This window comes from Perca fluviatilis, chromosome 16 (genome assembly GCF_010015445.1).
Source record: "Perca fluviatilis chromosome 16, GENO_Pfluv_1.0, whole genome shotgun sequence".
Taxonomy (NCBI): Eukaryota; Metazoa; Chordata; class Actinopteri; order Perciformes; family Percidae; genus Perca; species Perca fluviatilis.
This window is the reverse complement of record NC_053127.1, coordinates 474580-501075: the sequence shown is the minus strand read 5'-3', so window position 1 is coordinate 501075 and position 26496 is coordinate 474580. Positions and strand designations below refer to the sequence as shown.

The window sequence follows — 26496 nt, the reverse complement described above, 5'->3', positions numbered from 1 at the left end:
TATGTAAACAGACAGACAGTATATCAACAGACAGTATGTAAACAGACAGTATATCAACAGACAGTATGTAAACAGACAGACAGTATATCAACAGACAGTATGTAAACAGACAGACCGTATATCAACAGACAGTATGTAAACAGACAGACAGTATATCAACAGACAGTATGTAAACAGACAGACAGTATATCAACAGACAGTATGTAAACAGACAGACAGTATATCAACAGACAGTATGTAAACAGACAGACAGTATATCAACAGACAGTATGTAAACAGACAGACAGTATATCAACAGACAGTATGTAAACAGACAGACAGTATATCAACAGACAGTATGTAAACAGACAGACCGTATATCAACAGACAGTATGTAAACAGACAGACAGTATATCAACAGACAGTATGTAAACAGACAGACAGTATATCAACAGACAGTATGTAAACAGACAGACAGTATATCAACAGACAGTATGTAAACAGACAGACAGTATATCAACAGACAGTATGTAAACAGACAGACAGTATATCAACAGACAGTATGTGAACAGACAGTATATAAATTGACAGACAGCATATAGACAGACAGTATATAATCAAGCAGACAGTTCGCAGCAACACAAACAAATATATTTATTCACCTCTATTCACACACAATGAGGCATATTTTCATTTCGTTTTGATTGAACTGTATTTTTGAGGAACTGTAGGTCTACAAAATTAATTCTACAAGAACTTCTTCATAGGGAAACCAAAACCCAAAGTAGGCTCTAGTATGAAACCATTCATAATGAAACTAATTGCATATTTGCCTCAGTGGCAAAGTTGGCAGCCTTGCAGTGTGCATCTGATTTTTCTTGGCTTTTGGAAAAATAACTCCAAGGCTGGGTTACACTAGAACGGCCAGGACGGTCATTTTGACTGTTTTGATATTTATATGTGTAATAACTTAATAAAAAAACACAATCCTGCTGGTACCTGACTTTTCCTAAAAGAGTCTGGATTTTCATTTTACATAGTTTTTATATACTGTACATTACACAAAAGGCAAAGAAAATACAATCACTGTTACCTATTTTGGCCATACTGTCATATTGACCGCTCGGATTTTTGCGGTTTTGTTTTTAATCTTTTGCGTGGTTGAAGATGCATCTTGGTTGTTTAGTAATAATCATAGTCTCTGTCAGAGAAGCGCAACTAGCGGTCTCGAGTAACAAGTGTGGGCATCACCGATGGGCCGAAGGCAAAGCCAGAGTCGGTTACTATGGTAACTTAACCTCAGAGTCAGTTACTATGGCAACTTAACCTCGGAGTCAGTTAGTATGGTAACTTAACCCCGGAGTCAGTTACTATGGTAACTGAGCCTGTGAACCTAACCTGGTCGTGAGCAGGTTTTGTGAAGAAGCCTCGAGAAACGGGGAAAAAAAACGTGAGTTTCTCTCATTCTCCTCCCTCTGAGAAATTAATTTCCTCATTCATTCATTCAGTCAGTCTGTATCAGGCGCATTTTAATGCAGTTTGTTATCTGCATGAATAAAAAGACGTATTGGTTTATGTCAGGCAGACTATAAAACGTGTAATGTCCTAGGCTATTAATTCAGAGAGTTTACCTGGGTATTGAGTCCCGACTATAGATGTATTTTCATTTCCACATAACCGATTTGAGAGGTATTTTTTATCACAGTCCATTAGATATGTAGATACCTTATCTGTCCTCTTATCACTAACATTAGATATGTAGATACCTTATCAGTCCTCATATCACTAACATTAGATATGTAGATACCTTATCAGTCCTCTTATCACTAACATTAGATATGTAGATACCTTATCTGTCCTCTTATCACTAACATTAGATATGTAGATACCTTATCTGTCCTCATATCACTAACATTAGATATGTAGATACCTTATCAGTCCTCTTATCACTAACATTAGATATGTAGATACCTTATCAGTCCTCATATCACTAACATTAGATATGTAGATACCTTATCAGTCCTCATATCACTAACATTAGATATGTAGATACCTTATCTGTCCTCATATCACTAATATTAGATATGTAGATACCTTATCAGTCCTCATATCACTAACATTAGATATGTAGATACCTTATCAGTCCTCTTATCACTAACATTAGATATGTAGATACCTTATCAGTCCTCTTATCACTAACATTAGATATGTAGATACCTTATCAGTCCTCATATCACTAACATTAGATATGTAGATACCTTATCAGTCCTCTTATCACTAACATTAGATATGTAGATACCTTATCAGTCCTCTTATCACTAACATTAGATATGTAGATACCTTATCAGTCCTCTTATCACTAACATTAGATATGTAGATACCTTATCTGTCCTCATATCACTAACATTAGATATGTAGATACCTTATCGTCCTCATATCACTAACATTAGATATGTAGATACCTTATCGTCCTCATATCACTAACATTAGATATGTAGATACCTTATCTGTCCTCATATCACTAACATTAGATATGTAGATACCTTATCGTCCTCATATCACTAACATTAGATATGTAGATACCTTATCGTCCTCATATCACTAACATTAGATATGTAGATACCTTATCAGTCCTCATATCACTAACATTAGATATGTAGATACCTTATCAGTCCTCATATCACTAATATTAAATATGTAGATACCTTATCGTCCTCATATCACTAACATTAGATATGTAGATACCTTATCTGTCCTCATATCACTAACATTAGATATGTAGATACCTTATCCTCCTTATATCACTAACATTAGATATGTAGATACCTTATCTGTCCTCATATCACTAATATTAGATATGTAGATACCTTATCTGTCCTCATATCACTAACATTAGATATGTAGATACCTTATCTGTCCTCATATCACTAACATTAGATATGTAGATACCTTATCTGTCCTCATAACACTAATATTAGATATGTAGATACCTTATCTGTCCTCATATCACTAACATTAGATATGTAGATACCTTATCCTCCTCATATCACTAACATTAGATATGTAGATACCTTATCCTCCTCATATCACTAACATTAGATATGTAGATACCTTATCTGTCCTCATATCACTAACATTAGATATGTAGATACCTTATCTGTCCTCATATCACTAATATTAGATATGTAGATACCTTATCAATCCTCATATCACTAATATTAAATATGTAGATACCTTATCGTCCTCATATCACTAACATTAGATATGTAGATACCTTATCTGTCCTCATATCACTAACATTAGATATGTAGATACCTTATCTGTCCTCATATCACTAACATTAGATATGTAGATACCTTATCTGTCCTCATATCACTAACATTAGATATGTAGATACCTTATCAGTCCTCATATATAAATTAGATATGTAGATTCTGTATCAGTCCTCATATCACTAACATTAGATATGTAGATACCTTATCTGTCCTCATATCACTAACATTAGATATGTAGATACCTTATCTGTCCTCATATCACTAATATTAGATATGTAGATACCTTATCAGTCCTCATATCACTAATATTAGATATGTAGATACCTTATCAGTCCTCATATCACTAACATTAGATATGTAGATACCTTATCAGTCCTCATATCACTAACATTAGATATGTAGATACCTTATCTGTCCTCATATCACTAACATTAGATATGTAGATACCTTATCTGTCCTCATATCACTAACATTAGATATGTAGATACCTTATCTGTCCTCATATCACTAACATTAAATGTAGATACCTTATCTGTCCTCATATCACTAACATTAGATATGTAGATACCTTATCAGTCCTCATATCACTAATATTAAATATGTAGATACCTTATCTGTCCTCATATCACTAATATTAGATATGTAGATACCTTATCATCCTCATATCACTAACATTAGATATGTAGATACCTTATCATCCTCATATCACTAATATTAAATATGTAGATACCTTATCATCTCCTATATCACTAATATTAGATATGTAGATACCTTATCTGTCCTCATATACTTACAATTAAATATGTAGATACCTTATCAGTCCTCATATCACTAACATTAGATATGTAGATACCTTATCTGTCCTCATATCACTAACATTAGATATGTAGATACCTTATCGTCCTCATATCACTAACATTAGATATGTAGATACCTTATCTGTCCTCATATCACTAACATTAGATATGTAGATACCTTATCTGTCCTCATATCACTAACATTAGATATGTAGATACCTTATCTTTCCTCATATCACTAACATTAGATATGTAGATACCTTATCTGTCCTCATATCACTAATATTAGATATGTAGATACCTTATCTGTCCTCATATCACTAACATTAGATATGTAGATACCTTATCGTCCTCATATCACTAACATTAGATATGTAGATACCTTATCTGTCCTCATATCACTAACATTAGATATGTAGATACCTTATCTGTCCTCATATCACTAACATTAGATATGTAGAGACCTTATCTGTCCTCATATCACTAACATTAGATATGTAGAGACCTTATCTGTCCTCATATCACTAATATTAGATATGTAGATACCTTATCTGTCCTCATATCACTAACATTAGATATGTAGATACCTTATCTGTCCTCATATCACTAACATTAGATATGTAGATACCTTATCTGTCCTCATATCACTAACATTAGATATGTAGATACCTTATCTGTCCTCATATCACTAACATTAGATATGTAGATACCTTATCTGTCCTCATATACTAACACATGTAGATACCTTATCGTCCTCATATCACTAACATTAGATATGTAGATACCTTATCGTCTTTCATATCACTAACATTAGATATGTAGATACCTTATCTGTCCTCATATCACTAACATTAGATATGTAGATACCTTACATCCTCCATATCACTAACATTAGATATGTAGATACCTTATCTGTCCTCATATCACTAACATTAGATATGTAGATACTTATCTGTCCTCCATATCACTAACATTAGATATGTAAGATCCTTATCTGTCCTCATAACACTAATATTAGATATGTAGATACCTTATCTGTCCTCATACTAATATTAGATATGTAGATACCTTATCTGTCCTCATATCACTAACATTAGATATGTAGATACCTTATCAGTCCTCATATCACTAACATTAGATATGTAGATACCTTATCTGTCCTCATATCACTAATATTAGATATGTAGATACCTTATCCTCCTCATATCACTAACATTAGATATGTAGATACCTTATCTGTCCTCATATCACTAATATTAGATATGTAGATACCTTATCCTCCTCATATCACTAACATTAGATATGTAGATACCTTATCTGTCCTCATATCACTAATATTAGATATGTAGATACCTTATCTGTCCTCATATCACTAACATTAGATATGTAGATACCTTATCTGTCCTCATATCACTAATATTAGATATGTAGATACCTTATCTGTCCTCATATCACTAACATTAGATATGTAGATACCTTATCAGTCCTCATATCACTAACATTAGATATGTAGATACCTTATCTGTCCTCATATCACTAATATTAGATATGTAGATACCTTATCAGTCCTCATATCACTAATATTAGATATGTAGATACCTTATCAGTCCTCATATCACTAATATTAGATATGTAGATACCTTATCAGTCCTCATATCACTAACATTAGATATGTAGATACCTTATCTGTCCTCATATCACTAATATTAGATATGTAGATACCTTATCAGTCCTCATATCACTAATATTAGATATGTAGATACCTTATCAGTCCTCATATCACTAATATTAGATATGTAGATACCTTATCTGTCCTCATATCACTAATATTAGATATGTAGATACCTTATCTGTCCTCATATCACTAATATTAGATATGTAGATACCTTATCTGTCCTCATATCACTAATATTAGATATGTAGATACCTTATCAGTCCTCATATCACTAACATTAGCCATCGTGGACAGGCTTTAACATCCCAGCAGATTCTTTTTGTCGCGTTACGTTTTTTGCAACGGCAGTTTTCTTTACAACAGTAGCAGATCATACTGTAATAGTAAAGCCACTGTGTGTGTATCTGTGTGTGTGTGTGTGTGTGTGTGTGTGTATCTGTGTGTATTGGTGTGTATATGGATCATACTGTAATAGTAAAACCACTGTATTTAGCGCTGTCAGAAAAGTGTGACTCGCTCTGAAATGTTGTTTAAACGTCTTTGTAGTGTTCCCTGGACACAAACCAGTGAGAGCCATTAAAAAGAAATAACTGATTATACATTATAGTTCTGGTAATGATCATGGTGCTGCAGCCTCAGAATGGAATTAGTATAGTTTACTTTTTCGCCCGCAGGATTGCACCTAAATGAAACTATAGGTGTAATACAATTCCAGTTTCTACCAGTAATATTATGCTAACTGTGATTAAATATAAATTAATACAGTTAATGCGTACGCATTGATCGAGCAGCAATCTTCTCCCACACCAATTCTCTCTCTGTTGCAGCAGCAGCCCTGTCTTGCTTTTTTAACGAAATGTATGTTCAAACCACAGACGGTAGGTCCACACCACAGACAGTAGGTCCACACCACAGACAGTAGGTCCACACCACAGACAGTAGGTCCACACCACAGACAGTAGGTCCACACCACAGACAGTAGGTTCAAACCACAGACGGTAGGTTCAAACCACAGACAGTAGGTCCACACCACAGACAGTAGGTCCACACCACAGACAGTAGGTCCACACCACAGACAGTAGGTCCACACCACAGACAGTAGGTCCACACCACAGACAGTAGGTTCAGACCACAGACGGTCCGGGGTGGGTTCCCCAGGAGGGGTGGTCCCCACACAGGGGGGGGAGTCCACACACAAAAAGGTGGTCCCCCCCCAAAAAAGAGGGTCCCCACCACAGCACAGTAGGTCCACCACAGACAGTAGGTCCACACCACAGACAGTAGGTCCACACCACAGACAGTAGGTCCAGACCACAGACAGTAGGTCCAGACCACAGACAGTAGGTCCAGACCACAGACAGTAGGTTCAGACCACAGACAGGAGGTCCAAACCACAGACAGTAGGTCCAAACCACAGACAGTAGGTCCACACCACAGACAGTAGGTTCAGACCACAGACAGGAGGTTCAGACCACAGACAGTAGGTCCAGACCACAGACAGGAGGTTCAGACCACAGACAGGAGGTCCAAACCACAGACAGGAGGTTCAAACCACAGACAGTAGGTTCAAACCACAGACAGTAGGTCCAAACCACAGACAGGAGGTTCAATACTCGCTGTTTGTGAGCATGAGTATTTCGCTGACCAGTTTGTTTGTGGTTGTTACCATGGTGAATCGTAGTATCATGGCTCCATTCATACTGCCTTTTGTGCACGCGCGTAACCCTGAGTGAACGTACTCCGAGTTGATTGAACCAACTCAAATCAGCTGTTCTGGAACCGAAAACTCAGAGTTTCCATCTCAGGGTAAATCAGCTCAGACATCAGGGTTACACTCAGAGTTTGGTAACCCTCCTACCTGGAACGGGCCTCAGACAGGCAGTATATAAACAGTCAGACAGTATATAAACAGTCAGACAGTATATAAACAGACAGACAGTATATAAACAGACAGACAGTATATAAACAGTCAGACAGTATATAAACAGTCAGACAGTATATAAACAGACAGACAGTATATAAACAGACAGACAGTATATAAACAGACAGTATATAAACAGACAGACAGTATATATAACAGACAGACAGTGTATATATAACAGACAGACAGTATATATAACAGACAGACAGTATATAAACAGACAGTATATAAACAGACAGACAGTATATAAACAGACAGACAGACAGTATATAAACAGACAGACAGACAGTATATAAACAGAGACAGTATATATAACAAACAGGCAGTATGTAAACAGACAGTATATATAACAGACAGACCGTATATAAACAGACAGTATATATAACAGACAGACCGTATATAAACAGACAGTATATATAACAGACAGACCGTATATAAACAGACAGTATATATAACAGACAGACAGTATATAAACAGACAGACAGTATATATAACAGACAGACAGTATATAAACAGACAGTATATAAACAGACAGACAGTATATAAACAGACAGACAGACAGTATATAAACAGACAGACAGACAGTATATAAACAGACAGACAGACAGTATATATAACAAACAGGCAGTATGTAAACAGACAGTATATATAACAGACAGACCGTATATAAACAGACCGTATATAAACAGACCGTATATATAACAGACCGTATATATAACAGACAGTATATATAACAGACAGTATATATAACAGACCGTATATAAACAGACAGTATATATAAACAGACAGTATATATAAACAGACAGTATATATAACAGACAGTATATATAACAGACCGTATATATAACAGACCGTATATAACAGACCGTATATAACAGACCGTATATAAACAGACAGTATATATAACAGACAGACCGTAACAGACAGTATATAAACAGACAGTATATATAACAGACCGTATATAAACAGACCGTATATATAACAGACCGTATATAAACAGACAGTATATATAACAGACAGACCGTAACAGACAGACCGTATATACAGTATATAAACAGACCGTATATAAACAGACAGTATATATAACAGACAGTATATATAACAGACCGTATATAAACAGACAGTATATATAACAGACAGTATATATAACAGACCGTATATAAACAGACAGTATATATAACAGACCGTATATAAACAGACAGTATATATAACAGACCGTATATAAACAGACAGTATATATAACAGACAGACCGTAACAGACAGACCGTATATAAACAGACAGTATATAAACAGACAGTATATAAACAGTAGGGCTGTCAACGAATATTCTAAATTCGAATATATATATTCGAATAGTTTTTAAAAAACGAATTTCGAAGGTGAAAATTAATATTCGAATAAAAAAAAAAAAGTGGAAAAAAACGCTCGCGGTAGCAGAGGCTGTCTGCTTTGCGAGTGGGCGCGCTAGACAAGAATGGACAGCGCAGACAAAGCAGACTGAAATCTGGGTTTCTACATGTTTATGCCTGTACAACAGGTAGGTGGGTATACTGATCAGTATTGACTAGTTAGCTCATCATGGAGGGTGTATTGACTAGTTAGCTCATCATGGAGGGTGTATTGACTAGTTGAGGGTGTATTGACTAGTTAGCTCCTCATGGAGGGTGTATTGACTAGTTAGCTCATCATGGAGGGTGTATTGACTAGTTGAGGGTGTATTGACTAGTTAGCTCCTCATGGAGGGTGTATTGACTAGTTAGCTCATCATGGAGGGTGTATTGACTAGTTGAGGGTGTATTGACTAGTTAGCTCCTCATGGAGGGTGTATTGACTAGTTAGCTCATCATGGAGGGTGTATTGACTAGTTAGCTCATCATGGAGGGTGTATTGACTAGTTAGCTCCTCATGGAGGGTGTATTGACTAGTTAGCTCATCATGGAGGGTGTATTGACTAGTTAGCTCATCATGGAGGGTGTATTGACTAGTTAGCTCATCATGGAGGGTGTATTGACTAGTTGAGGGTGTATTGACTAGTTAGCTCCTCATGGAGGGTGTATTGACTAGTTAGCTCCTCATGGAGGGTGTATTGACTAGTTAGCTCATCATGGAGGGTGTATTGACTAGTTAGCTCATCATGGAGGGTGTATTGACTAGTTAGCTCATCATGGAGGGTGTATTGACTAGTTAGCTCATCATGGAGGGTGTATTGACTAGTTAGCTCATCATGGAGGGTGTATTGACTAGTTAGCTCATCATGGAGGTTGTATTGACTAGTTAGCTCATCATGGAGGGTGTATTGACTAGTTAGCTCATCATGGAGGGTGTATTGTAGGCTACCTACAGTAACGAGGGTAGCGTTAGTTTATCTGCGCCAGCGGAAGTAAATAATTTATAATCTGTAGCTATCGTTTCGTGTGTGTGTGTGTGTGTGTGTGTGTGTGTGTGTGTGTGTGTGTGTGTGTGTGTGTGTGTGTGTGTGTGTGTGTGTGTGTGTGTGTGTGTGTGTGTGTGTGTGTGTGTGTGTGTGTGTGTGTGTTTGTGTGTGTGATTAGCTTCCCAGCTGTTAGCCTCCTCCACTGAGCCGCGGGGACTGGCTGTAACGTTAGAGCACTCTAAAGACTGTCTACCTTTCATCTGATCGGGTTTGCTTGCTACGTTGCCATCCTCTTGAACGACATTAAACACAACATACAGTGCCTTGCGAAAGTATTCGGCCCCCTTGAACTTTTCGACCTTTTGCCACATTTCAGGCCTCAAACATAAAGATATAAAACTGTAATTTTTTGTGAAGAATCAACAACAAGTGGGACACAATCATGAAGTGGAACGGAATTTATTGGATATTTCAAACCTTTTAAACAAATAAAAAACTGAAATGAGGTGCAATATTATTCAGCCCCTTAAGTTAATACTTTGTAGCGCACCTTTTGCTGCGATTACGCGTAAGTCGCTTAGGTGTATGTCTCTATCAGTTTTGCACATCGAGAGACTGACATTTTTGCCCATTCCTCCTTGCAAAACAGCTCGAGCTCAGTGAGGTTGGATGGAGAGCGTTTGTGAACAGCAGATTTCAGTTCTTTCCACAGATTCTCGATTGGATTCAGGTCTGGACTTTGACTTGGCCATTCTAACACCTGGATATGTTTATTTGTGAACCATTCCATTGTAGATTTTGCTTTAGGTTTTGGATCATTGTCTTGTTGGAAGACAAATCTCCGTCCCAGTCTCAGGTCTTTTGCAGACTCCATCAGGTTTTCTTCCAGAATGGTCCTGTATTGGGCTCCATCCATCTTCCCATCAATTTTAACCATCTTCCCTGTCCCTGCTGAAGAAAAGCAGGCCCAAACCATGATGCTGCCACCACCATGTTTGACAGTGGGGATGGTGTGTTCAGGGTGATGAGCGGTGTTGCTTTTACGCCAAACATAACGTTTTGCATTGTTGCCAAAAAGTTCGATTTTGGTTTCATCTGACCACAGCACCTTCTTCCACATGTTTGGTGTGTCTCCCAGGTGGCTTTTGGCAAACTTTAAACGACACTTTTTATGGAAATCTTTAAGAAATGGCTTTCTTCTTGCCACTCTTCCATAAAGGCCAGATTTGTGCAGTATACGACTGATTGTTGTCCTATGGACAGAGTCTCCCACCTCAGCTGTAGATCTCTGCAGTTCATCCAGAGTGATCATGGGCCTCTTGGCTGCATCTCTGATCAGTCTTCTCATTGTATGAGCTGAAAGTTTAGAGGGACGGCCGGGTCTTCGTAGATTTGTAGTGGTCTGATACTCCTTCCATTTCAATATTATCGCTTGCACAGTGCTCCTTGGGATGTTTAAAGCTTGGGAAATCTTTTTGTATCCAAATCCGGCTTTAAACTTCTCCACAACAGTATCTCGGACCTGCCTGGTGTGTTCCTTGTGTTTTTGGCTTTACTACGGACCTCTGAGACTATCACAGAGCAGGTGCATTTAAACGGAGACTTGATTACACACAGCTGGATTCTATTTATCATCATTAGTCATTTAGGTCAACATTGGATCATTCAGAGATCCTCACTGAACTTCTGGAGAGAGTTTGCTGCACTGAAAGTAAAGGGGCTGAATAATTTTGCACGCCCACTTTTTCAGTTTTTTATTTGTTAAAAAAGTTTGAAATAGCCAATGAATTTCGTTCCACTTCATAATTGGGACCCACTTGTTGTTGATTCTTCACAAAAAATTACAGTTTTATATCTTTATGTTTGAGGCCTGAAATGTGGCAAAAGGTCGAAACGTTCAAGGGGGCCGAATACTTTTGCAAGGCACTGTATAGTTCCTGAGAGGTTTCGTCGGCCCTGTTTAATGTGTTGAAGCTCCCGGCGGCGCTGTAGCTGGGCGCTGAGGGCTGCTTGAAGGCGCCGTCCTCACGCTGCTGCTGCTGCCGTCTAACCGGACACGGCAACGTTAAGTGCCGCTGCGGCGCCATCGGGTCCTCTTCCAGCGTTGCTGGACGACAACAGGCATCTTGCACCGTCTTGTTTTTTTGTAGGTAATACGTTGTCAAATATGTTTGAACTTAAATAGACTACCTATACAAGTAGTTATGTCTCTCTGTATTAATTTGTCCTGTTATTGACGTAATGCGCGTCATTGACAAAATGTGCATGCATGCGCAACCAGATGTTCGAATAGTTAGAATATTCTGTGTTTTTTTAGAGGGAATATTCGAACGTCATTTTTGAGTAATTTTGACAGCCCTAGTAAACAGTCAGACAGTATATAAACAGACAGACAGTATATAAACAGACAGTGTATATGTAAACAGACAGTATATAAACAGACAGACAGACAGTATATAAACAGACAGTATATAAACAGACAGACAGTATATAAACAGACAGTATATAACCGGACAGACAGTATATATAACAGACAGTATATAAACAGACAGACAGTATATAAACAGACAGACAGTATATAAACAGACAGACAGTATATAAACAGACAGTATATAAACAGACAGTATATATAACAGACAGACAGTATATAAACAGACAGTATATAAACAGACAGTATATAAACAGACAGTACATATAACAGACAGACAGTATATAAACAGACAGTATATAACCGGACAGACAGTATATAAACAGTCAGACAGTATATAAACAGACAGACAGTATATAAACAGACGGACAGTATATAAACAGACGGACAGTATATAAACAGACAGTATATAAACAGACAGACAGTATATAAACAGACAGTATATAAACAGACAGACAGTATATAAACAGACAGACAGTATATAAACAGACAGACAGTATATAAACAGACGGACAGTATATAAACAGACGGACAGTATATAAACAGACAGTATATAAACAAACAGTATATAAACAGACAGTATATAAACAGACAGTATATAAACAGACGGACAGTATATAAACAGACAGTATATAAACAGACAGTATATAAACAGACAGTATATAAACAAACAGTATATAAACAGACAGTATATAAACAGACAGTATATAAACAGACAGTATATAAACAGACGGACAGTATATAAACAGACAGTATATAAACAGACAGTATATAAACAGACGGACAGTATATATAACAGACAGTGTATATATAACAGACAGTATATAAACAGTCAGACAGTATATAAACAGACGGACAATATATAAACAGACGGACAATATATAAACAGACGGACAATATATAAACAGACAGTATATAAACAGACAGACAGTATATATAACAGACAGTATATAAACAGACAGTGTATAAACAGACAGTATATAAACAGAGTATATATAACAGACAGTATATAAACAGACAGTGTATAAACAGACAGACAGTATATATAACACAGTATATAAACAGACAGTATATATAACAGACGGACGGTATATATAACAGACAGTATATAAACAGACAGTGTATAAACAGACGGACAGTATATATAACACAGTATATAAACAAACAGTGTATAAACAGACAGACAGTATATATAACACAGTATATAAACAAACAGTGTATAAACAGACAGACAGTATATAAACAGACGGACAGTATATATAACAGACAGTGTATAAACAGACAGACAGTATATATAACAGACAGTATATAAACAGACAGTGTATAAACAGACGGACAGTATATATAACACAGTATATAAACAGACAGTATATAAACAGACGGACAGTATATAAACAGACAGACCGTATATAAACAGACAGTATCTATAACATACAGACAGTATATAAACAGACAGACAGTATATAAACAGTCAGACAGTATATAAACAGACAGTATATATAACATACAGACAGTATATAAACAGACAGTATATAAACACACAGACAGTATATAAACAGACAGACCGTATATAAACAGACAGACAGTATATAAACACAGTATATAAACAGTCAGACAGTATATAAACAGACCGTATCTATAACATACAGACAGTATATAAAGAGACAGTATATAACCGGACAGACAGTATATAAACAGTCAGACAGTATATAAACAGACAGACAGGATATAAACAGACCGTCTGTTTATATACTGTCTGTCTGTTTATATCCTGTCTGTCTGTTTATATACTGTCTGTTATATATACACTGTCTGTTATATATACTGTCCGTCTGTTTATATACTGTCTACATGTCTGTTTATATACTGTCCGTCTGTTTATATACTGTCTGACAGTATATAAACAGACAGTATATAAACAGACAGTATATAAACAGACGGACAGTATATATAACAGACAGTGTATATATAACAGACAGTATATAAACAGACAGACAGGATATAAACAGACAGTATATAAACAGTCAGACAGTATATAAACAGACGGACAGTATATAAACAGACAGTATATAAACAGACAGACAGTATATATAACAGACAGTATATAAACAGACAGTGTATAAACAGACAGTATATATAACCGACAGTATATAAACAGAGTATATATAACAGACAGTGTATAAACAGACAGTGTATAAACAGACAGTGTATAAACAGACAGTGTATAAACAGACAGTGTATAAACAGACAGTATATATAACCGACAGTATATAAACAGAGTATATATAACAGACAGTGTATAAACAGACAGACAGTATATATAACACAGTATATACAACAGACAGTATATATAACAGACAGTGTATAAACAGACAGTGTATAAACAGACAGTATATAAACAGACAGTATATAAACAGACAGTGTATAAACAGACAGTGTATAAACAGACAGTGTATAAACAGACAGTATATATAACAGACAGTATATATAACAGACAGTATATAAACAGACAGTGTATAAACAGACAGTATATATAACGACAGTATATAAACAGAGTATATATAACAGACAGTGTATAAACAGACAGACAGTATATATAACACAGTATATAAACAGACAGTATATATAACAGACGGACAGTATATATAACAGACAGTATATAAACAGACAGTGTATAAACAGACGGACAGTATATAAACAGACGGACAGTATATATAACAGACAGTGTATAAACAGACAGACAGTATATAAACAGACGGACAGTATATATAACAGACAGTATATAAACAGACAGTGTATAAACAGACAGACAGTATATAAACAGACGGACAGTATATATAACAGACAGTATATAAACAGACAGTGTATAAACAGACAGACAGTATATAAACAGACGGACAGTATATATAACAGTGTATAAACAGACAGACAGTATATATAACAGACAGTATATAAACAGACAGTGTATAAACAGACGGACAGTATATATAACACAGTATATAAACAGACAGTGTATAAACAGACAGTGTATAAACAGACGGACAGTATATATAACACAGTATATAAACAGACAGTGTATAAACAGACGGACAGTATATATAACACAGTATATAAACAGACAGTGTATAAACAGACAGTGTATAAACAGACGGACAGTATATATAACAGACAGTATATAAACAGTGTATAAACAGACGGACAGTATATATAACACAGTATATAAACAGACAGTGTATAAACAGACAGTGTATACAGAGAGTATATATAACACGTGTATAAACAGAGAAGTAACGTGTATAAACAGACGACTAAAAAAATAATACGCGTGTATAAACAGCGTATATAAACAGCGTGTACAGAGTATAACGGCACGTAAAGCGTGTATAAACAGACGCAAGAAGTAATAAGTTACACAAAAGATCATGTATAAACAGACAGTGTATAAACAGACGGACAGTATATAACAGGACGGAAGTAATAAACAGTAGACAGTATATAAACAGACGTGTATAAACAGGCGGACAGTATATATAACACAGTATATAACAGACAGTATATAAACAGACAGACAGTATTAACAGAACGTATATAAAAGACAGTATCTATAACATACGACAGTATATAAACAGACAGACAGTATATAAAAGAGTATATAAACGGGTATATAAGAGTATATAAATAGACTGTAGACAGACAGTATATCAGAAGTTTATAAACAGACAGTATATAAACACACAGACCGTTTATAAACAGACAACGATATAAATAGACAGAAGAATTAGATAGTATATAATCAGAAGTATATAATAGACAGTATATAACCAGACAAGTTTTAAATAGACAGAGTAAATTATATAACAGGAAGTTTATTAAAGACAGGACAGACAGACAAGGAGTATAAATCATATAACTGTAAGAACAAAAAGTGGACAGTATGAGTAGAATGAAATGCATAGTATTTAAAATTTTTAACAAATAAAAATTGAAGAAATGGCGTGCAAAAACAGCCTTCAGTGGATTTGGGGGGTAATGATCCAATGTTGACCTAAATGACTAATGATGATAATAGAATCCAGTGTTTTTTTTCTGTTTGTGATAGTATCAGGAGGTCCTGTGGCCGAGAGCATCATGAAGAACAAAGGAACACACCAGGCAGGTCGAGTGTTTGTTGTGGTTTAAGCGGTGATACAGTAACATCCTTAAGTGAGCACTGTGAGCGATAATATTGAAATGGAAGGAGTATCAGACCACTACATCTCAGTATACACTTATGAGAAGACTGAGAAAGCAAAGCCATGTCACTGGATGAACTGCAGATACAGCTGGAGGGAGACTCTGTCCATAGGACAAATCAATAGTAATAATAACACTTGTTTATGGAAGAGTGGAAGAAACTTTCTTAAAGATATCCATAAAAGTCGTTTATAAGTGAGTTGAACCCTGGGAGACACAACAAACATGTGGAAGAAGGTGCTGTGGTCAGATGAAACCAAATCAAACTTTTGGCAAATAATGCAAAACGTTATGTTGGGGTTAAAGCAACAACCAAGCCATCACCTGCCCTGAACACACCCCCCCACTGTCAAACATGGTGGTGGTTGGTTTGGATGGCGCTTTCTTCTGCAGCGGGACAGGGAAGATGGTTAAAATTGATGGGAAGATGGATGGAGGAAAGAAAACCTGATGGAAAGTCTGCAAAGACCTGAGACTGGGACGGAGATTTGTCTTCCAACAAGACAATGATCCAAAAATATAAAGCAAAATCTACAATGGAATGGTTCACAAATAAACATATCCAGGTGTTAGAAGGGCCAAGTCAAAGTCCAGACCTGAATCCAATCGAGAATCTGTGGAAAGAACTGAAAACTGCTGTTCACAAACGCTCTCCATCCAACCTCACTGAGCTCGAGCTGTTTTGCAAGGAGGAATGGGCAAAAATGTCAGTCTCTCGATGTGCAAAACTGATAGAGACATACCCCAAGCGAACTTACAGCTGTAATCGCAGCAAAAGGTGGCGCTTACAAAGTATTAACTTAAGGGGCCTGAATAATTTTGCACGCCCAATATTTCAGTTTTTTATTTGTTTAAAAGGTTTGAAATATCCAATAAATTTCGTTCCACTTCATGATTGTGTCCCACTTGTTGTTGATTCTTCACAAAAAATTACAGTTTTATATCTTTATGTTTGAGGCCTGAAATGTGGCAAAAGGTCGAAAAGTTCAAGGGGGCCGAATACTTTCGCAAGGCACTGTATAACCGACAGTATATAAACAGACAGACAGTATATATAACAGACAGACCGTATATATAACAGACAGCATGTAAACAGACAGTGTATATATAACAGACAGTGTATATAAAAACAGACCGTATGTAAACACAGTATATATAACAGACAGTATGTAAACAGACAGTGTATATATAACAGACACTATGTAAACACACAGTATATATAACCGACACTATATAAACAGACAGTATATGTAACAGTGTATATATAAACAGACAGACAGACAGACAGTATATATAACCATATATATAACCGACAGTATATAAACAGACAGACCGTATATATAACAGACAGCATGTAAACAGACAGTGTATAGACAGTGTATATAAAAACAGACAGTATGTAAACAGACACTATGTAAACAGACAGTATATATAACAGACAGTATGTAAACAGACAGTATATATAACAGACAGTATGTGAACAGACAGTATATATAACAGACAGTATGTGAACAGACAGTGTATATATAACAGACAGTATGTAAACAGACAGTGTATATATAACAGACAGTATGTAAACAGACAGTGTATATATAACAGACAGTATGTAAACAGACAGTATATATAACAGACAGTATGTAAACAGACAGTATACAGTCATGGCCAAAAGTGTTGGTACCCCTGAAATATTTCCAGAAAATCAAGTATTTCTCTCAGAAAAGTATTGCATTAACACATGTTTTGCTATACACGTTTATTCCCTTTGTGTGTATTGGAACAAAACAAAAAAATGAAGGAAAAAAAAGCAAATTGGACATAATTACACACAAAACTCAAAAAATCAGCTGGACAAAATTATTGGCACCCTTAACTTAATATTTGTTTGCACACCCTTTGGAAAAAATAACTGAAATCAATCACTTCCTATAACCATCAATAAGCTTCTTACACCTCTCACCTGGGATTTTGGACCACTCTTCCTTTGCAAACTGCTCCAGGTCTCTCATATTGGAAAGGCGCCTTTTCCCAACAGCAATTTTAAGATCTCTCCACAGGTGTTCAATAGGATTTAGATCTGGACTCATTGCTGGCCACTTCAGAACTCTCCAGCGCTTTGTTGCCATCCATTTCTGTGTGCTTTTTGAAGTATGTTTGGGGTCATTGTCCTGCTGGAAGACCCACGATCTCGGACGCAAACCCAGCTTTTTGACACTGGGCCCTACATTGCGATCCAAAATCCTTTTGGTAATCCTCAGATTTCATGATGCCTTGCACACAGTCAAGGCACCCAGTGCCAGAGGCAGCAAAACAACCCCAAAACATCTTTGAACCTCCACCATATTTGACTGTAGGTACTGTGTTCTTTTCTTTGTAAACAGTAGAATGATGTGCTTTACCAAAAAGCTCTATCTTGGTCTCATCTGTCCACAAGACGTTTTCCCAGAAAGATTTTGGCTTACTCAAGTACATTTTGGCAAACTGTAGTCTTGCTTTTGTATGTCTCTGTGTCAGCAGTGGGGTCCTCCTGGGTCTCTTGCAATAGCGTTTCATTTCTTTCAAATGTCGACGGATAGTTCGTGCTGACACTGATGCACCCTGAGCCTGCAGGACAGCTTGAATTTCTTTGGAACTTGTTTGGGGATGCTTATCCTCCATCCGGACTATCCTGCGTTGCAACCTTTCCTCAATTTTTCTCTTCCGTCCACGTCCAGGGAGATTAGCTACAGTGCCATGGGTTGCAAACTTCTTGATAATGCTGCGAACTGTGGACAAAGGAACATCTAGATCTCTGGAGATGGACTTTTAACCTTGAGATTGTTGATATTTTTCCACAATTTTGGTTCTCAAGTCCTCAGACAGTTCTCTTCTGCTCTTTCTGTTGTCCATGCTTAATGTGGTACACACAGACACACAATGCACAGACTAAGTCAACTTCTCTCCTTTTTATCTGCTTTCAGCTGTGATTTTTATATTGCCCACACCTGTTACTTGCCCCAGGTGAGTTTAAAGGAGCATCACATGCTTGAAACAATCTTATTTATCCACAATTTTGAAAGGGTGCCAATAATTTTGTCCAGCCGATTTTTTGAGTTTTGTGTGTAATTATGTCCAATTTGCTTTTTTTTTCCTTCTTTTTTTTGTTTTGTTCCAATACACACAAATGGAATACACATGTGTATAGCAATGCATGTGTTAATGCAGTACTTTTCTGTGAGAAATACTTGATTTTCTGGAAGAATTTCAGGGGTGCCAACACTTTTGGCCATGACTGTATATAAACAGACAGTATATATAACAGACAGTATATAAACAGACAGTGTATATATATAACAGTGTGTATATATAAACAGACACTATGTAAACAGACAGTATATATAAACAGACAGCATGTAAACAGACAGTATATAAAACAGACAGTATATAAAACACAGTATGTATAACAGACAGTATATAAACAGACAGTATATATAACAGACAGTATATAAACAGTGTATATATGTAACAGTGTGTATATATAAACAGACAGCATGTAAACAGACAGTATATAAAACAGACAGTGTATATAACAGACAGTATATAAAGCAGACAGTATATAAAGCAGACAGTGTATAAAACAGACAGTGTATATAACGGACAGTATATAAAACAGACAGTATATAAAACAGACAGTGTATAAAACAGACAGTGTATATAACGGACAGTATATAAAGCGGACAGTATATAAAGCAGACAGTATATAAAGCAGACAGTATATAAAGCAGACAGTGTATAAAACAGACAGTGTATATAACGGACAGTATATAAAGCAGACAGTATATAAAGCAGACAGTGTATATAACAGACAGTGTATATAACAGACAGTATATAAAACAGACAGTATATAAAACAGACAGTGTATAAAACAGACAGTGTATATAACGGACAGTATATAAAGCAGACAGTATATAAAACAGACAGTATGTATAACAGACAGTATGTATAACAGACAGTATGTATAACAGACAGTATGTATAACAGACAGTATGTATAACAGACAGCATATAAAGTTCAAGTTCATTTATTTATATAGCACATTTAAACAGCCGCTAGACAGACCAAAGTGCTTTACAGAGCAAGCATATAAGAAAATAAAACCAGCAAGACAACGCATAAAACACATAATAAAAACAGCAAAGCTAAGAGCAACCTTAGAACACTGACTCAAGTATAAAAAAGAAGAACCAACCTAAAAGGGAGATGAATGAATGAATGAAAGTTTATTCGGTTACAGAACATAGAGATCAATATACTAATGAGAATAAATAGGTTTTTACCAACGACTTGAAGATAGCAAGGTTGGGGGCCGTTCTGATCTCTAAAGGCAGGGAGTTCCACAGACGAGGCCCTGCCACCGCAAAAGCGCGCTCCCCTCTCCGCTTTAGTCTGGCACGAGGGGCTACCAGCAGAGCCTGGTCGTGTGATCTTAGGCTTCTGGGAGGGGTGTACGGATGAATGAGTTCGGATAGGTAGACGGGAGCTAAGTTATGTATAGATTTGAAGACAAAGAGAAGGATTTTGAAATCTATTCTCTGTCGAACGGGCAGCCAGTGTAGAGATTTGAGAATAGGAGAGATATGGTTATATTTGCGACAGTTAAGAATAAGTCTGGCCGCAGCATTTTGAACTAACTGAAGACAATTTGAGAACTAGATATACCACAGTATGTTTGAATGAGTGAATTGCAATAATCTAGCCGACACGTGATGAACGCATGAACCGCCATTTCCAGAGTTATCGGGGTGAGAAAGCCTTTGATTTTAGACAGTAAACGAAGTTGGAAGAAACCGGAGCTGATTACAGATGAGATGTGTTTATCAAATTTTAAGGACTGGTCCATGAGAACACCCAAGTTCTGCACTCCTGCAGATTTAAAAGCAGAAAGACTCCCCAAGTCTAGGCTTGTACACTGGGACCTTTCACTCGGGCTGAAAACAATGACCTCAGTCTTATCATCATTTAAATACAGGACATTTTGAGAAAGCCATGCCTTCACCATAAACAGACAGTGTATATATAACAGACAGTATATAAACAGAGAGTATATAAACAGAGAGTATATAAACAGAGAGTATATAAACAGAGAGTATATAAACAGAGTATATATAACAGACATTATATAAACAGAGAGTATATAAACAGAGAGTATATAAACCAGAGAGTATATAAACAGAGAGTATATAAAAGACATTATATAAACAGAGATTATATAAACGGACATTATATAAACAGACATTATATAAACAGACATTATATAAACAGACATTATATAAACAGACATTATATAAACAGAGAGTATATAAACAGAGAGTATATATAACAGACATTATATAAACAGACATTATATAAACAGAGAGTATATAAACAGAGAGTATATAAACAGAGAGTATATAAACAGACTATATAAACAGAGTATATAAACAGAGAGAGAGTATATAAACAGAAATTAAACAGTGTATATAGACATTATATAAACAGAGTATATAAAGAGTATATAAACAGAGAGACAGTATATAAACAGTACATATATATATATAAAGAGGAAATAGACAAGATATAAACAGATATAACATTATAAACAGAGTATATAAACAGAGAGTATAAACAGAGAGTATATAAACAGAGAGTATATAAACAGAGTATATAAACAGAGTATATAAAGAGAGTATATAAACAGATATAAACAGAATATAGACAGTATAAACAGAGAGTATATAAACAGAGATATAAACAGACAGTATATAAAAAGAGTATAAACAGACAGTATATATAACAGAGAATATAAACAGAGAGAATAATAAACAGAGAGATAATAGAAGTATAAATAAAAAGTATATATAACAGAGTATATTAAACGGAGATAAAATAGAAGTAAAATATAAAATAGACAGTATATAAACAGAGTATATAAACAGAGTGTATAAACAGACAGTATAAACAGAGTATATAAACAGTATATAAAGAGAGTATAAACAGAGAGTATATAAAAGAAAGAGTATAATAGACAGTTTAAACAGGGATATAATAGACAGTGTATATAAACAGTATAAAAAGATAGTATAATAGATAGTATATAATAGTGTTTATAAACAGACAAAATAATAAATAGAAAAATGTATAAATATATAAATATATATATAGACAGTATATATAGACAGACACATTAATATCATAATAGACAGTGTATATATAAAGACAGATAGAAAGGTATTATAAGATAATATATAAATAGACAGTGTATAGACAGTATAATAACAGAATAGTTTAACAGAGAGTATATATAAGAAGTAATAATAGCAGGTATATATGGAGTATATATAAAGAATATATAAACAGGGTATATAAAACAGACAGTGTATATATAACAGACAGTGTATATATAACAGACAGTATATAAACAGAGTATATAAAACAGACAGTGTATATATAACAGACAGTATATATAACAGACAGTATATAAACAGGGTATATATAACAGTATATTAAACAGACAGTGTATATATAACGGACAGTATATAAACAGAGTATATAAACAGACAGTATATATAACAGACAGTATATATAACAGACAGTATATAAACAGACAGTATATATAACAGACAGTATATATATAACAGACAGTATATATAACAGACAGTGTATATATAACAGACAGTATATATAACCGACAGTATATATAACAGACAGTATATAAACAGAGTATATATAACAGACAGTGTATATATAACAGACAGTATATATAACAGACAGTGTATATATAACAGACAGTATATATAACAGACAGTATATATAACAGACAGTATATAATAGAGGTGTTGAAATTAATCAAATAATCGATGCATGGAATCGTTGACGATGCTGCATCGATAATCGTCTGGATCATAATCGATTATTTCTGTTTATAATGTAATATAGGCCTAACAACATTTCTGTTTACATATCCTGGGATGTTTGGCACATTCAGGAAGTGCCATGTGCTCCGTGCTGTATCGTTTTATGTATCCAGTTTATTTAGTATTAGAGCACTGCAGAAGGTTTGGCTTTTGAAACTTGAAAAGCTATGAATTAAATATCCTACAAGGCTTTAATAGAAACATGACATGATAATCATAATCAAATCAGGAGATCAGTGAAGATTCACCTCTAATATATAAACAGACAGTATATAAACATCACACCAGACTGGTCTCACTGGTTAGTAATCACACACCAGACTGGTCTCACTGGTTAGTAATCACACACCAGACTGGTCTCACTGGTTAGTAATCACACACCAGACTGGTCTCACTGGTTAATAATCACACACCAGACTGGTCTCACTGGTTAGTAATCACACACCAGACTGGTCTCACTGGTTAGTAATCACACACCAGACTGGTCTCACTGGTTAGTAATCACACACCAGACTGGTCTCACTGGTTAATAATCACACACTGGTCTCACTGGTTAGTATCACACACCAGACTGTGTTCAGTTAGTAATCACACCCAGACTGGTCTCACTGGTTAGTATCGCACACCAGACTGGTCTCACTGGTTAATATCGCACACCAGACTGGTCTCACTGGTTAGTAATCACACACCAGACTGGTCTCACTGGTTAATAATCACACACCAGACTGGTCTCACTGGTTAGTAATCACACACCAGACTGGTCTCACTGGTTAATAATCACACAGCATGACTGGTCTCACTGGTTAGTAATCACACACCAGACTGGTCTCACTGGTTAGTAATCACACACCAGACTGGTCTCACTGGTTAGTAATACACACAAAGACTGAATCACACACCAGACTGGTCTCACTGGTTAATAATCACACACCAGACTGGTCTCACTGGTTAGTAATCACACACCAGACTGGTCTCACTGGTTAGTAATCACACACCAACTGGTCTCACTGGTTAGTAATCACACACCAGACTGGTCTCACTGGTTAGTAATCACACACCAGACTAGGTCTCACTGGTTAATAATCACACACCAGACTGGTCTCACTGGTTAATGTCACACCGAGACTCGTCTCACTGGTTAATAATCACACACCAGACTGGTCTCACTGGTTAGTAATCACACACCAGACTGGTCTCACTGGTTAGTAATCACACACCGGACTGGTCACCTGGTTAGTAATCACACACCAGACTGGTCTCACTGGTTAGTAATCACACACCAGACTGGTCTCACTGGTTAGTAATCACACACCAGACTGGTCTCACTGGTTAATAATCACACACCAGACTGGTCTCACTGGTTAGTAATCACACACCAGACTGGTCTCACTGGTTAGTAATCACACACCAGACTGGTCTCACTGGTTAGTAATCACACACCAGACTGGTCTCACTGGTGTTGGTATTTTTCTACTCTATCAGGGGCATGTCTGTGAAAGTGAATGTGTTTATCTAGATCTAGAGCTGCTAACGTTAGCTTAGCTCACTAAACTTTCCAATAACCTGGTTAACACGAATAATAAGAAATATGACAGCGTGATTAATGTGTGTGTGTGTGTGTGTGTGTGTGTGTGTGTGTGTCTGTGTGTGTGTGTGGTTGTGTGTTGTGTGTGTGTGTGTTGTGTGTTTGTGTGTTGTGTTTTGTGTGTTGTTGTGTGTTGTGTGTTGTGTTGTGTGTCTGTGTATCTGTGTGTTGTGTGTGTGTATTGTTTTTGTGTGTGTGTGTTGGTTTGTTTATTGTGTTGTGTTTGTTTGTTTTTTTTTGTTTGTTTGTTTTGTGTGTGTGTGTGTGTGTGTGTGTGTTTGTGTGTTTGTTGTGTTGTGTGTATTGTGTGTGTGTGTGGTGTATTGTGTTGTATTGTGTGTGTGTTGTATTGTGTTTGTGTGTGTATTGTGTGTGTGTGTGTGTGTGTGGTGTTTTGTGTGTGTGTGTGTGTGTATCTGTGTTTTATTGTTTTATCTGTGTGTTTGTGTGTCTGTGTGTGTGTGTGTGTGTTTGTGTGTGGTGTTGTTGTTGGTGTGTGTGTGTGTGTGTGTGTGTGTGCTGTGTGTGTTGTCTGTGTGTGTGTGTGTGTGTGTGTGTGTCTGTGTGTGTGTGTGTGTGTCTGTGTGTGTGTGTGTCTGTGTGTGTGTGTGTGTATCTGTGTGTGTGTGTGTAGGTTTGGGCCGTACGGTATTCCCATCACGGTGTATCCCAGACGAGATGACGGGCGTTGCCCCCAGAGGTCGCTGCCGGCGCTCCCTGATGTCGACCCGTCCATCAAACAGGAAGTGGTCATCGTGTCAGAGGGCGTGTCCCCGCCCCCCCCGCAGCCTTGGATGTCCAAACCGCCGCCGCTGTTCCAGGAGGGGGCGCCGTACCCCCCCCCTCTGTTCCTGCGGGACACGTACCACCAGGCCGTGCCGCAGCCGATGCCGCGCAAGATCAAGCGCCCCAAACGGCGCTACCGCTGCGAGGAGCCCACCTCCATCATGAACGCCATCAAGCTCCGCCCCCGCCAGGTGCTCTGTGACAAGTGCAAAGCCGTGGTGGCGTCCGGCGGCCACCTGGAGGCGCGCCGCGGCGAGGACGCGTCACGCCGCCGCCGAGCGGCCGAGGCGCCGCCGCTGAACTCTGAGCTCAAACGTCTGAGGAGTGACGACCGGAGCGCACGATCGGCGCCGGACAGACGCCCCGCGATACGTGTGACATCATCGTCCTCGCCTCGCCGCGTCCTGAGGGGCGTGGCTTCGTCCTCGCCGGCGGCCTCCTCCAGCCGACTCTGTCTGAAGCTCGGTGCTCAGAAGGTTCTGGACAAACGGCGCTCCAAAGCTCGCCACGCCCT

General features: G+C 36.8%; 1 protein-coding gene across 1 annotated transcript in view; it reads left to right on the top strand.

Annotated features, from left to right (window-relative positions):
• The window catches only part of pwwp2a (PWWP domain containing 2A), a 28587-nt gene that overhangs the window by 1029 nt on the left and 1062 nt on the right, over positions 1-26496 (top strand). Inside the window, 1 exon segment of the mRNA XM_039777723.1 lies at positions 25831-26496. This exon segment is cut by the window's right edge and continues 302 nt beyond it. Coding sequence (XP_039633657.1) covers positions 25831-26496 — 666 coding nt within the window.